The sequence below is a fragment of the Sturnus vulgaris genome, chromosome 4, assembly GCF_052056855.1.
Source record: "Sturnus vulgaris isolate bStuVul1 chromosome 4, bStuVul1.hap1, whole genome shotgun sequence".
Classification (NCBI taxonomy): domain Eukaryota; kingdom Metazoa; phylum Chordata; class Aves; order Passeriformes; family Sturnidae; genus Sturnus; species Sturnus vulgaris.
The window spans coordinates 2,104,532-2,118,401 of record NC_142246.1 but is presented as its reverse complement, the minus strand read 5'-3'; the positions used below and the strand labels follow the sequence as shown (position 1 = coordinate 2,118,401).

Genomic DNA, 13,870 nt, shown 5'->3' with positions numbered 1-13,870 from the left:
CTTCCAAAGGAAAAGCTGCCCTGTCCCTTGGAGTCCCACTAAGTATTATTTATCTCTCATTCTCTGCCATGGAGTTTGGCATAAGGAACTCTCACAGTGTATGTGGGAGGTAAAATCCTCCTCTTTAACACTACTTGGCTAAGGAGAGAAGGAGGGGCTTGATAATGTATCTACTCTAAAGCTGAGCCTGTTTTCTAGCAGCTACAAAGAATTACTTGGCATAAAAAGTAGAAGCTGATGGTCACTCATAAAACTCTATTTCAACACTACCAAATACAATGAAACATAAAATAAAAAGCAAACATAGGAAGTTGTCTCAGTCCTAAAAACCAAAAATTCAATTAGATTTTCGTCTGAACAAAAATCATGGGACAATTTTCCAGAGCAGACACTAAGGAACAGAATTTACTGTACTTTTAGGAAGGAAAGCTGAGTATTCAATTAAAATTGAACATCAGCAGTGATTAAATAATTGCCTTACGTCAGTGCCTTCCTTCCCCTCTATCCCTCAGCATCCCAAACTTGGATTTCAATCAAGTCAGGCAAAGTTCATTGGTACCTTTGCACTTGGTCACAAATCTTGTTTTCTCCAGAGGGCGACTGAACCACACACAGATCTGAACCATGGGAGGGAACACGGGCCCAGCCCCGTATTTCCCCTCGTACCTGGAGACAACAACAAACACCTTCAACACACAGAAATCACAGGAGCTTCTGCTTCTCTCCAACAAAGAACATCTGCTCTTTCATCACACGTGAGCCTTGCTCTCACAGGAAGGAAAACACAGAGTTTTCTTCTCCGTGAAAATGTGCTGCCAACAGCATTAGGTTGGTCAAAGCACTCGGGGCTCCTTTTCACAGAGTCCTGAAATGGTTTGAGTCGGAATTGGACCTTAAAAGTCATTTCATTCCACCCCTATCGTGGGCAGGGACAAATTCCACCATCCCAAGGTGCTCCAAGCCCTGTCCAGCCTGGCCTTAGACACTTCCAGGGATCCAGGGGCAGCCACAGCTTCTCTGGGCACCCTGTGCCAGGGCTTCCTCACCCTCACAGGGAAGAATTTTCCTTAACATCTCATCTAAATCTCTCTTATTTTAGCTTAAACCCCTTCTCCTTTGTCCTGTCACCATTTACCCATGTAAAAACTCATTCTACTCCTTTTATAGAGCCCTCTTTAGGTACTGCAAGGCTGCAGTCAGATATCCCTGGATGCTTTTAATGCTCTTCCTGCTCTTCTTTCTTTCTCTTCCACACTAGCCAGATCCAATTCTTTCATACTGTCATCAAATAGATTAACAGCTGCCCAAAAGTTTGAAATACTTCCTTTTCCTGCCCTCTCTCTTTGGCTCCATGCAACCCACAAGCAGCTCTGATGATATGAATTCAATATCCTCAAAAGCCTTGTGCTGGTTCACTCCAGTAGCTTTACTTGGCTACTTGCATCCAATTCAAAACCAAATTTATTAATGAAGAGATAGAGAGGACAGCAAGGTATGATAGATAAATAAATGATGTTTCAGTCATCAGTCAGCCAGGAGTTAATGATGGCTGACAGCTGCAGATTTGTGCCAAAAAGGTGCAGCACAGATAACTGCAACAAGATGTGTGTGAGGAGCCCTGAGGCAGGAGAAATGTCCCTCGGTGTTCAGTGGAAAGTTTGGTGCCACGTGGGTTTGTGGGCTCAGCTGTGCCAAGGCTGTCACTGAGGTCCCTGGGTTTTGTGAATAATTGTTCTGCTAATGGCCAGACTGACAGAGCAAGTTCATTCCAGTAATGCTCAATAGCTGTCAGGATGAAATTACTTCAGTCATTATTGACCTCACCCATCCCAATCCTTCCCAGTTTATTCCCAAAGGGTTCTTGCCTATTCTTCTGGAAAGCAACAGTAATCTTGCCATTGATTTAAATGGTGGCCAGAAAGGAGCTTTTTCCCCCCCATAAAAGGGCAGCAATCTTGTATCCACTAAGAATAATCATCAGCTCTCTTAAAAATGATTTACGAAGCTGCTGCCTGTTCCAAATGAGTAGTCTTAGAAAAAAAAAAATATAAATGAAGTTAGTGAAACATTTTAATCTTCAAGTTAATTAGAAAAATAGTTTTAATACTTCTCAGTCTAGATACTTGCCAGCCAGGGTACATTAAATATCGAGCTCTCATCATCTGAGGATTTGAAAAACTGCTTTCTGAGAGAATTAATTCAATATCCTCGTTCCTGTAAAGAGATAAAAATGAAGATTTTTCATTTTCTAAGTTAAATAAAATGGCCACTATCTACTTACATAAAACATAATGTGCTAGTGACAGTAAAATTAAGAGCACTGTTCCTTTAGTATGGCAGTAACAGTAACATAAATCACACTCTGCAAACAAAACACATTTCCTTATCCCTGTATTTATATGCCCATAAATGTAAAGGGAAAATCCCTTTTGCACGAGAAGCAATTAAGAAAAATCTGCATTTCCTTCCTATAAATCACCAGAGTAAAAAAAAAACAAGAGAGGAGAAGTTTGTGAGAGCTCGTGGCCTTTGTGCCAAAAGCCATCAATCCTGATTAATGTTACCTCGTTACAATTCCATTTTCTGCCAGCACGAAGGAAACTCCAGGATTTGCAGCTCGGATCAGGCTCTGCAGCTGCACGAGCAGTGGGTGCCTCTGCTCCGTGGCATGACTTGTGAAAACCACGTTACTCACCAGTCCTGGGAGGAAAGGAAATCAAGGGGTAATTTACACAGTTCAGGCATGGAAACAGTGACTAATAAACCATTCAGTGATAGTCCAACCATTCTTGTTTTCATTCCCTCTCGCTGCATTCTTTCATTAAAGAGAAAAAGAAAATCCACTACAACAAAAAAAACCAAGCAGAGAAGCTTTCATCTAATAGAATTGATTTAGACTCAATCCATAGAATCGATTAATGAAAACAACAAATCCATACAAGAATCAATTTGAGCAGGACTAGTTTAAAAAAAAAAACAAACCAGAACACCAAGGTGTAAAATCTCTTGTTGAACTCAACATGCAGTAAGAGACTAAAAAGCTAAAAATCACTATTCTAGATCTCTTTTCCAAAAAGAAGAGAAGGGTTTAGGTTTATTTTTTGTCTTTAAAGACTCCAAAGGGTATTCAGACAGCAAGACTGAACCTATGAGTCATCAAAAAAATAACAGATAACCATCCAGTTAATTTCAGTTATAGGATACATGATTTGAGTTTCAGGTCAGTTCCTCAAAGACATTGCAGTGGCAACACTTGGTGACTCCCTAGGATGTGTGAGGATGGAGAGGAAACAGAAAGGAAATGGCCTCAAGTTGTGCCAGGGGAGGTTTAGATGAGAAATTAGGAAATATTTCTTCATGAAAAGGGTTGTAAAGCCCTGGCACAGCTGCCCAGGGCAGTGGTGCTGGGTTGATGATTGGGTTTCATGATCTTTGAGGTCTTTTCCAACCTAAACAATTCTGTCATTTTACAATAAATGTTATTTCTTTGCTCAAGATGTGCAGCCCTGTCTGACACTTTCCTGTGACTACAAGTGGAGTGGAAGGAAGAACAGAAAATTTCCAAAATCCATGAACAACTGAGCCAGGATGCATTTCCTCTGCCTCCAACTATTCAAAGCAAAGTTGAAACAACTGATCACACCTGATCTGCTGCCTGAAGTAATTCCTGGTCTTCACACAAATCTTAAAATCACATTAATCCGTGCAAAAATTGCTTTACACACCAATTCCTGCACCAAATATTTCTGGAGCACTTCCATTACACCACACACTCCCAGTCACTGCTCTTTGCATCACTGACCCTTCCACGTCAGAACTTTGCTAACAGCACAAATCTCCATCACTTTATTTCTCTTTTCTTTTAATCTTGCACAGAATTTTCCACTCCAATTTCTGGAATATCCATGTTTCTCCAGTACACACTTGCTCTTGGAGGAGGGGGGAAAGGGAAGAACAGCAAGCACCCTTTGAAATTTATGCCATGTGCAGGCTTGAAATGATATCGAGTTTGGGGATATTCATGATGAAATAAGGACAAAAATATGAATAAGATAATCATACCATGATTAAGGTAATAATTTCATGCCTGGAATATTCCAGGCCAGGTTGGATGGGGCTTGGAGCAGCCTGGGATGGTGGAAGGTGTCCTTGCCCATGGGAGATGAGCTTTGAGGTGCCTTCCAAGCCAAACCATTCTGGGATTTCTCAATCACCCACCACCACCCTGTGGTTGTGCTACAGAGATGCCACCCAGACCATGTGACAAGTGGCAGCATCACACCTTGGACAGGATCCAGAACTGTCAAGGATTAAGCTGGAAAAGCTCAAAGTTAAAAAAAAAAAAAAAAAAAAAAAAAAAAAAAAAAAAAAAAAAAAAAAAAAAAAAAAAAAAAGATTGTGGGAAAATCCAATCTAGCAGATCACACACCTCTGCACCTCATCTCCTCCTCCTCCATCCATCTCTGCTCCCTGTGTGCCTGGCCCAGGGCACTCCCTGGGGACTCCCACAGAAGCCTGGGAGCAGGAGAAGCCTCTGCCTCTGCTCACACCCAGCTGTAAATCCTGGAGGTGTTGGGATCACAGGCACCAGTTCATGACCCCAGACTGATGGACAGGGAGTTGAATCCAACAGCAAAACAATTTGCTGAGAACTGGAAGGTGCCTCCACAGCTTCAGTAATGAACCAATTTAACCTTTTCTATTTAAATTGCCACTGCCATCTCTGTTTCTAAGAGATGCATTTTGAAGACCACCCAGTTTTGTTTAAATCTTTATTTATACACTCCTCTAAAGAAAAGAACCCTTGCAGCCTGGGGAATAGCATGTTCAATGGAAGCAGGAAAGGAACAGGAGGGATGGATTAAAAATACATATGCTGTATGAAGAAAATAATGGCTCCTCTTTGCTCCTAAACTTACAATGGGAAAATTTAACAATGGTGACGTCTTAATTTGTGTTCTATATGAAATTGTTTCACAAGGAATGCCAGGGTGCCCTTAGACTAGGAAGGCATCATCTTACTGCTTCTGTGCAAGAAAGAAAGAAAGGAAAGAAAGACAAAAAAAGACCAAAAAAAAGAGAGAGAAAAGGGAATTAGAGCACACAGACGGTGGCAGGATTTTTTGGACAAGTTTAAGCATGGGATACTCATGTTGGTCATTCTGCTCGAGGCTTTGTCAGCTCTCCCCAGTCCCTGCCTCTGTGAGTCCTGGGGCTTTCCAAACAGACATTTTGGAAAATGTCACATTGGTACCACACCCAGGGACCTCTGTGATGCAGAGAAAGGCAGCAAAAGGCAAACCCAACTCACTCCTCACATTTGGAAGATAATTCTGAGAAGGTACAAATCCAAACTGTAATTAATTCCTACTTGCCTGTGGCTGCACTTGGCTTTTCTTACACCCACCATGTTCTGTTTCCAGATCTGTGCAATGTCCAGCAGAACAAAGACCTTGGAAGTGTCCAGGTCAGGCTGGAGCATCCTGGGATAGTGGAAGGTGTCCCTGCCCATGGCAGGGGTTGGGACAAATTGATCTTTAAGGTCCCTTCCACCCCAAATCAGTCAGTGATTCTATGAATTATGCAGATGTAAATTCTGCATCAGCCTGGAAAGTTTAAGTTTGCCACATCTCACTTCAAAGCACACTTTTCCTCCTGAAACTTTTCTGTACCAGAGAATTGGTGACAACACTTTGCAACATGCAGAAATTATTCCCTGCCACAAGAACACTCCTCTAACCTCCAGTATTTGTGATTCCTGCAGTATTTTGACTGTAAGAAAATGAGCCACTCTCGTCCTGGCATTTTGCAGTTTGCCTTCAACAATGACCAATTCTCACCCAATCTAATCTGTACAAATTCACTTTAAGAAAAATAAAGCTTTGTGTATTTTTTAATTTGTTCTTTCATAAAACAAAAAGGGATTTTTGCACTTTTAACTTCTGTGTAGTTATGAATAATTCTTTATATTCTTAAGATTTTCTTCATTTTGCTCTCTTCATTTTTACCCGTGGCTGTACACATGATAGTTTCCCAATTTGGAGCACCAACAATTCTTTCTTCAAATAAAATTCTGATTTATGTAACAGCACCAACTTTCTGTCCAGCTTGTTCAGAATTTCATTCTTTAGGGTTCTTTTCACACATGAAAAAGAAGTGGCACCACTCTGACAGCCAAGCAGAGCAATCAGAGTTTAAGGGTTAAGAAGAGCACAGCATCCTACTCTGATTCTCCTACAACTGCATTTAAATTATGAAAATAAATAAACAAAATAAAGCCAACCTGGCCTTGAACACTTGCAGGGATTTGAGGGCAGCTGAGGAAGGATCATGTCCCATTGATGCCCTAATTGCCAAGCCTGACAAGGAGGACAATGCAGGCAAAGTGATTCATTTCAGGATATAAAACTAAACATAAGCTGCAGTGTGAGATGAGCCCTGCAAGGACCCTTCAGGCCACACCAAGAGGAGGATTTGGGGAACAAGGACACCCCTCATTTCTCCCTTTCTAAGAGAGCAGAAATGAAAGGAAAGCTCCATTTCCTCACACATCCCCAAAGGAGGGTGGAACTCCAATCCAATCCATTTCACTCCCAGTTACAGCAGTTCAAGGTGAGCAATTTAATTCATAGTCTTAGAAAATCCATCCTGCAGATGAGGACTTCCAAATGGATCATGCTCCAGAATTTTTTCATTTCCTGCCATGATGTTTGACAGTGTAGGCAGAGATTGTCTGTTCTTACCTCCAAGAGTTTATCACGATCCTTTGGCTATGTGCATTAATAGCACAAAATAAGAAATACAGATATTTATTTGGCCACATGGCTCAGTTATTGTTCTGTAGAGCTCAAAGTCAGGAAAAGTGACACATACCTTGTGAACACTGGTCCAAGAACTTGGGGAAAAGAAGCCTAAAAAAACAAAAAGTTCACATATCAAGAATGGATATTATTATTTAAGTAAAACATTTACATTGACTTGGACACTGACAGAGTCTCATGAACCAAACCATTTTCATGCTTCTTTCCCTCAAATCCATAAAACTGCAACATCCTCACAGGTTATGTCTTTTAGGACTTTTCCCCCAAAAATCAGTTTTGCAGATAGTTTTAATTCTCCAATAGGCTTGAGAGCTAATTCCCACGATGCAATTTATTCTGTATTCTAAGGAGTCAAAAATGCTTCAATGTTATTTGAATTCTTATTTAAACAATAGGAATTTAAAGTTTGCCCTAAAGAACAGTGCCTTTCAAAGAGTGGGAGCTTTCCATAGAAAGACTGGATGTACAGAATGCCAATTTCTGCTGCTGTATCAAACGAGTGACAATTATTTTCATGAGCTTTATTTTATCACGGATACAAAACCTCAGGAGTGTATTTTACCTGTTCCCTTCAATTCCCTCTCCCCCCTGCTCTGGGTCTGCTAATTCAGAATGGGGAAAAGCTTCATCCCATGCTCATGGAAGAGCTGAATGTCTACAGCAGTGAGCTCTGAGGCAGGAAAGGGGTTTGATTTTCTTGAGTGCAAGTTCCAAGCCACACATGAAATCCACTCTGATCCATTCTCACAGTGAAATAACCAAAGCTTCCCAACTGCAAGGTTTGGCACTGTGTGGCTATTTGGTAAATTCTTATCAGAACAAACTCCAAAGCAAAACAAAAATAATTTGCAGCACAGGCTGAGCCTCTTCTTTCAATTGCTTCTGCACTTCAGGAGACAAACAGTGTTAAAGGAGTGCAGGCTGCTGCTATAACACTACACAGTACCATGACTAGTAACACGTTAGTAAGTTAAAAATACAACAGAAGTGGAACTTGTCTTTCCTATAATTATGGAAAGAACAAGTTTAAACAGCACTCCAGCATCAATTCACCAATTTTTGATGTATTTTTCAATATTTATTTGGTATCTTTGTCAAGGAGACAAGAAGAAGCAGCAAGGTAAGGTCTATTTATTGACTACTGCAAAGCACAAGCAGCACATTGGTTAGTGTTTGAGAACAGCCAGGAAATGTCAGGAATGCACTTTCAGAAACTGCTTGGGCAGTTCATCTCTAAGCTGTGATGCACAGTTTGATCACAAACAGAAGCAGTGCTACCAACTCGGAAAACTCTAACTGCTGGAACTTACTTTTATCAAATCAGCTGCAAGGCATAATTAAAAAATTGGAGTGTTACAATTTTACAGATAGGTCTGACAAACGATTTCCATGTTTGTGGAAGTCTGGAGCACACACATTTACTATGAAACCAAAGTACTGCAAAAGGTCAGTGACTTGGCTCTGTGACCATTTCCTCCCCACCCTGGCTCTGCAGTAACCCAGGATATCAGATTTTAACACTTGCAATGCTTTTGGCTTCCGTGCTTTGTCATTCTCTTCCCCATTGAAGGGGTTGTTTCCCTTAAATTCCATATTTTAATCCTGCAAAGTCTTTTTAAACATCCAAAATTAATGGCAGAATTGATAACCCAAAGTGAGATGCACGTCTCCGTTTTTAGTCTGACTTATAAAAACATTGCAAAAAAGAGAATTATTCAGAGGACAATTGACTGTCCAAAAGTTACAAAGCCCTTAAGCAGAGGATTTGTATTTAAACAATTTTTGTTTATTCTTCTAGGAGCTGAACTTTTATTGATATTCTATATAATTATATATCAAGTGCCATCCTGATAAACCAAACAGCACTTCCAAGTTCCTCCAAGGTGGATTATTAAGCAGCTTTTTGAGATTTAAGTCAGTTCAGTGGCTTTTAACCCTCACAAACCACTAATTATTATAAAAGTGATATCAAAAATAGACATATCTGTTCTTAAACTTGTGAAAATATTTCCAGGCACACCTGTGTTCCATGTAGCAGCTCAGAGGCTCCACACAAGTGTTGACTGCTCCAATGATGAAAGAAGATTTCACATCTGGGTCAGGGTGAGTCTGCAGAGCTTGCACAACATCAATGACATCAGTGTACCTGCAAGAAACCAAAATGAAAAATGAGTTCAGAGAACCAGAAGGACACAGAAGAAAAACTGGATTTCTAAAAAAGCAGCCAAAAGAGATGGAAAGCAGCTCAGAACTTGGCAAATCCAAACAAATTAAGCAAATCCAGACAAATCAAGCTGATTGGAAGTTACATTAAAAATAAATTATTAACAAGTCCAGAGAAAAGCAATGTAAACTTTGCACTGAACAACTGGAAAGCCCAGCTTGCAGGAAGCACAAAAAGCACCATATAACACAAATATTTTATCCTAATGCCAAGCAAATTAAGCACAATTTGAGTTTAAAAGGGAATAAAATAACAGCACCTCTCATTTATCAGCATCCCAATTTAAACATGTTTCTATCATTTATGCATCATTTTTTATCAGGACTTTTGTATTTTATTTCTGTATGACATCAAGGCTTAGGTGAACCTCACTTTTAATTTTAAGTAGTTATTTCTCAGAAAGTTACAAACTTTCCTCTACTGTCAGTTATCAACTGAATGGGATATTTAGAGAACTCCAGCTACTCTAAAGCTGTTTATACCAATATCCAACTATCTAGAAAGAATGAAAAACCTCCATTTATGTGTTCCTGAAGCCAGTGCTGCTACCAGAGTATCAGCTCTTTTGCCCATCACTGGACTTTATATCATCCCTAATAATTACACAATAAAAAATAAATCAATCTGGCTCCAATATGGAAAAAATGATGTTTTTTAGCACTATCAGAATGGATCATAATGAAGAAAATGCTGAGCTCCATTTGTAAATCCTCAGTGAAAAGGATAAAGTGGAAATCATTCCAGCCAGGTCAGGGTAGTGCCTCCCTCACACTGGTTTATGTCACCTTTTAATGACTCAGAACCAGAGGGGGAAAACATCCTGCAGGTGATCCTGGTTCTCAAATGCTACATTGGAGATGGAAATGTCAAACAGAGGTGGCTCAGTCTTCACCTTTATCCCACAAGGAAAATGGCATTTATCCAAAACATGTCACTAAGCCTTACTCTGCTATCACCTGCTCTATCAGGCAATGGGAGATTTTTGACAGTCTGAGTTCTGCTGATAATTCTGGAATCACAATCACAGAACCACAGAATAGTTTGGGTTGGAAGAGACCTTTAAAGGTCATCTCAGTTCAACCCTCTGCAACAATCAGGGACATCTTCCACTATGCCAGGCTGCTCCAACCTGGCCTTGGACATTTCCAGGGATCCAGGGGCAGCCACAGCAAATCTGGGCACCCTGTGCCAGGGCCTGCCCACCCTCAAATGGAACAATTCCTTCCCAATATCCCAATCAAATCTCCCCTTTTTCAATCTGAAGCCATTCCCTGTGTCCTGTCCCTCCATCCCTTGTCCCCAGCCCCTCTCCAGCTCTCCTGGAGCCCCTTTAGGCTCTGGAAGGGGCTCTGAGCTCTCCCTGGAGCCTTCTCTTCTCCAGGGGAACATTCCCAGCTCTCCCAGCCTGGCTCCAGCCCTTGGAGAATCTCTGGTGCCTCCCCTGGACTCTCTCCAGCAGCTCCACGTTCTCCTGCTGTTGGTCCCAGGGCTGGGGGCAGCTCTGCAGGTGAGGTCTCACCTGAGCAGGGCACAGGGGCAGAATCCCCCTCCCCTGCTGCCCACCCTGGGATCAGCACAGGGATATTATGGGCTGTGAGTGCTTCAGAACATGGAAGGAAGGCTAAGGACACCTTTTCTCCAGGAACAACAAAAAAACAACAGGGACAAAAAAAACCCAAAATCTGAGTTCGGTCCATAGGTAAACCAGAATTCCCTTATTCCACACAACAATCCCAAGAGTTTCAAGCTTTACCCTTGCAGCACCACCAGGAGCCTCCTGCTCTTCCCATTGTGGGGGTTCTGATGGACCCCAAGGTTCTGCTGGGCCTCCAGGAGCCCAGTCAGGAAACGCTGGAAGTGAGAGGCACTGAAACACTCAGGACTATCCATGGTCTGTCGATAAACAATCCACCTGAAACAGACACAAAACAGGGAAAGCAGTTCATGTGCTGTGACACAACAGCTCTGCTTCCTTCCTATTTTGAACCAACAGACCAAAATGAAAATTTGACAAGCCCAAAGATTCCACTGAACCAACAGACCAAAATGAAAATTTGACAAGCCCAAAGATTCCACATCTCATGGTGATCTCGTTCCACTCGTGGAAAAGGGGAATTGACTTGGCTTTCTATTATTCTTTTAAATCTATTTCTTTAAATCTATTTTTTTTCTATCATTTCCAGCATAAGCACATTCTTTATATGACTGCCAAAGGGGTTTGTGGGTGTTTTATGTTGTTTTTCAATAAAACAATGTTCATCAGCTTTTTGAAAGCTGTGCATCATATGAGTAATTCTGATCACTGGCAGTGATGCAGTAAACAAAAAATTTAGACAAATCTAATTCAGGACTCTGGACATGAAAATATTTCACTGCAAAAATGGAAAGTAACAATGACATTTGCAGAAAACATGAGGAGATGTGTTATTACACATCCTTCAAAAGTCACCTTACATGTCTGCCCTATAACAAAACCATAAAACTGTTCTGATTCAACCTGGTAAAATCAAGACATTGAGTTAAGAGTAAAAAAAAAAAAACAGTGCAGAACATGGCTAAGATTAAATGCTAAGGTGTTTGGCTGTAAGAATTAAAAGGATATTTTTTTATTATTTTCCAGATGCTCTATCAACACACAGAGTGGCAAATTCCTACAGCAGATTTATCTTACTGCCATACAACAGATGTCCTGAATGTACCTCAAATCAGGCTAAATTCAAAACAGTGCTGTGGTAAGGACTGCTAGTACAATCTTCTCTCAAAAAAAAAAAAAATAAAAGGCATTTTAGAATCACTATAAATCAACAAATGGAAGCTCTTCACCACGTGGAATAGGCACCAAGGAAATCTTCTGTGTTGTTTTTCTCTCTAAATCTATAAATTTAAGGGCAAAATTACCTGGCAGTCTGAAATCAGGTTTAAAAAAAATGAAACAGTGATAATTTTTTTTTTTTCTTTCATGCCAAGCTGGTTTTTTTGGTGATCAGTGTAAGCAGAGCTGCACTAACCTCCCGTGCTCCTTGGTAAAAGTGACCAGGAAAGAACAGAGGTCACTGGAACGACACCCTGGCAGCCCAGTGATGATGGTGATGATCACCTGCAACACAGCAACAGGGCCAAGGGAAGTGTAAACACAAAATAACCACAGAAACACTGGTGCAGACACCAAAAAGGCTGTTTTCCATGAATCACATAATTTTTTTTTCTTTCTTTTATAAAAATTCCCAGTTAAACCAACCTTAAAATCAGATTTTTAAAGCGTTCCTAAAGGTTTATTAATTGTCAGAATGGTCTTTGAACCCAGCAATATTCAAAGGTAAGATTCTATTCCTGCTGCTTGGGCTCTGTTTTCAGCAGATTTCAAAAGCTGGGAAGCTCCAAGGAAATATTTTGTCTGAAAATGCTATTTAAAGCATGCCTTAAGTTGGACAATTGTTATTGCCCCTATAGAGAAAGGAGTGTTGTACAGATAATATCAGCAAATGTTAAATATCATGTGCTACCTCTATGCTATTTAAAGGACTTTTATGTTCCAGAGAACAATTCAGTTAAATTATTCATCAATTCATAAAAACAAGCTGCTGATTTAGGGCAAAGTCTCTCTGGACAGTAGAGAAAACACTTCACTTAAAGATCTAAACCTCATTTTCTGCCTCTATTTCATCAGGCTGAAAGGCCATTTGCACTTCCAAAAGAATGTTTAAATGGAAAAAAATGAAGTACATCACCAGGAAAATAAGATAAAAAGCTGGTGGTAGTGAAGGAGGAGGCAGAGCATGGCTGAGCATGATTAATATTTTATTACACTACAACAGAACCACTGAGAGAATATTCCAAATATTCTCAATGAGGGCTAGGAATTCTTGGGGGGTTGTTTCCTTACCTTATCACCTTCTGCTTTGCTGTCAGAAATGGTTTCTGACTGTTTGAGAAGGACAGGAAGATGTGCTCTCATCACTGGCTTGGTACTGACACTGCTGACTGTGAAATGCTGCATAAACCTTCCAAAAATAAAAGGTTTACTTCTTTACAATTGGCAGCAAAAAAAGATTTCATCCATATAAATAGCTGGGAAATTACTAAAACAAGAGTATTAAAAGGTCAAGCTAAAGAGGAAATAATTCATCTCAGAATAAAAACACTCCAGTGTAAAAGACACAATTATTTAAGAAACATTTTTAGATGGCTATCACATCTACCAAAACATTGTTGTATCATTTCTGACAGAATGAATCCCTTGTACACAAAAGGAATTTCTCACCTCTCCAATTCTGGAATGGCAGCAGACAGTTTCAGCTCCCTGCATCTTTCCCCAGAAGAAAAAGACAAGGCATTGAAGAGCTTCTGAACACTGGAATGCCTGAGAAAAGAAAATTAATTAATCAGTTAAAGGAGAAATCTAAAAATTTCTCCTCTTTAAGCCATATGGCTACACACTAAATGGTACTAAAAAAAATAAAGTGAGTGTTGCACTAAGAATGCAACCATTCTTTTTTAATTATTATCAAAATTTAATTATTATCAAAACCAATAAATAACAGCTTTTTTTCTGATTGCAGCTTCTGGGCAATTGCACTGCACTGGCAGGAACTTACATTTTCTTTTGTTCCTCAGACAGGAATTCTTCCTGGACAACCCTTAAAGATAATCCTGAGTTTGTCTGGTTTTGCCATGAAGAGAAAACCTGGAATAAACCAGATCTATGCGTGAGTGTCATTTTTTTTCCCCCAAATTTGCTTTGAATTTGTTCAGGAATTGGTTTTGCTCACCTAAAAAAAAAGGCACATTTTCACAAACCATTAAATGCTGCACAGAAAAAGGTTTT

General features: G+C 40.2%; 1 protein-coding gene across 2 annotated transcripts in view; it reads right to left on the bottom strand.

Annotated features, from left to right (window-relative positions):
• The window catches only part of DNAAF9 (dynein axonemal assembly factor 9), a 65,205-nt gene that overhangs the window by 9,806 nt on the left and 41,529 nt on the right, over nt 1-13,870 (bottom strand). For both annotated transcript variants that reach the window (XM_088162956.1, XM_088162957.1), the window contains exons 23-32: nt 13,641-13,729; nt 13,307-13,405; nt 12,929-13,046; nt 12,054-12,142; nt 10,799-10,957; nt 8,842-8,967; nt 6,874-6,911; nt 2,565-2,700; nt 2,128-2,214; nt 560-666 (exon numbers count right to left, since the gene is read on the bottom strand). In XM_088162956.1, coding sequence (XP_088019082.1) covers nt 560-666; nt 2,128-2,214; nt 2,565-2,700; nt 6,874-6,911; nt 8,842-8,967; nt 10,799-10,957; nt 12,054-12,142; nt 12,929-13,046; nt 13,307-13,405; nt 13,641-13,729 — 1,048 coding nt within the window. The remainder of the gene's footprint in view (nt 1-559; nt 667-2,127; nt 2,215-2,564; nt 2,701-6,873; nt 6,912-8,841; nt 8,968-10,798; nt 10,958-12,053; nt 12,143-12,928; nt 13,047-13,306; nt 13,406-13,640; nt 13,730-13,870) is intronic.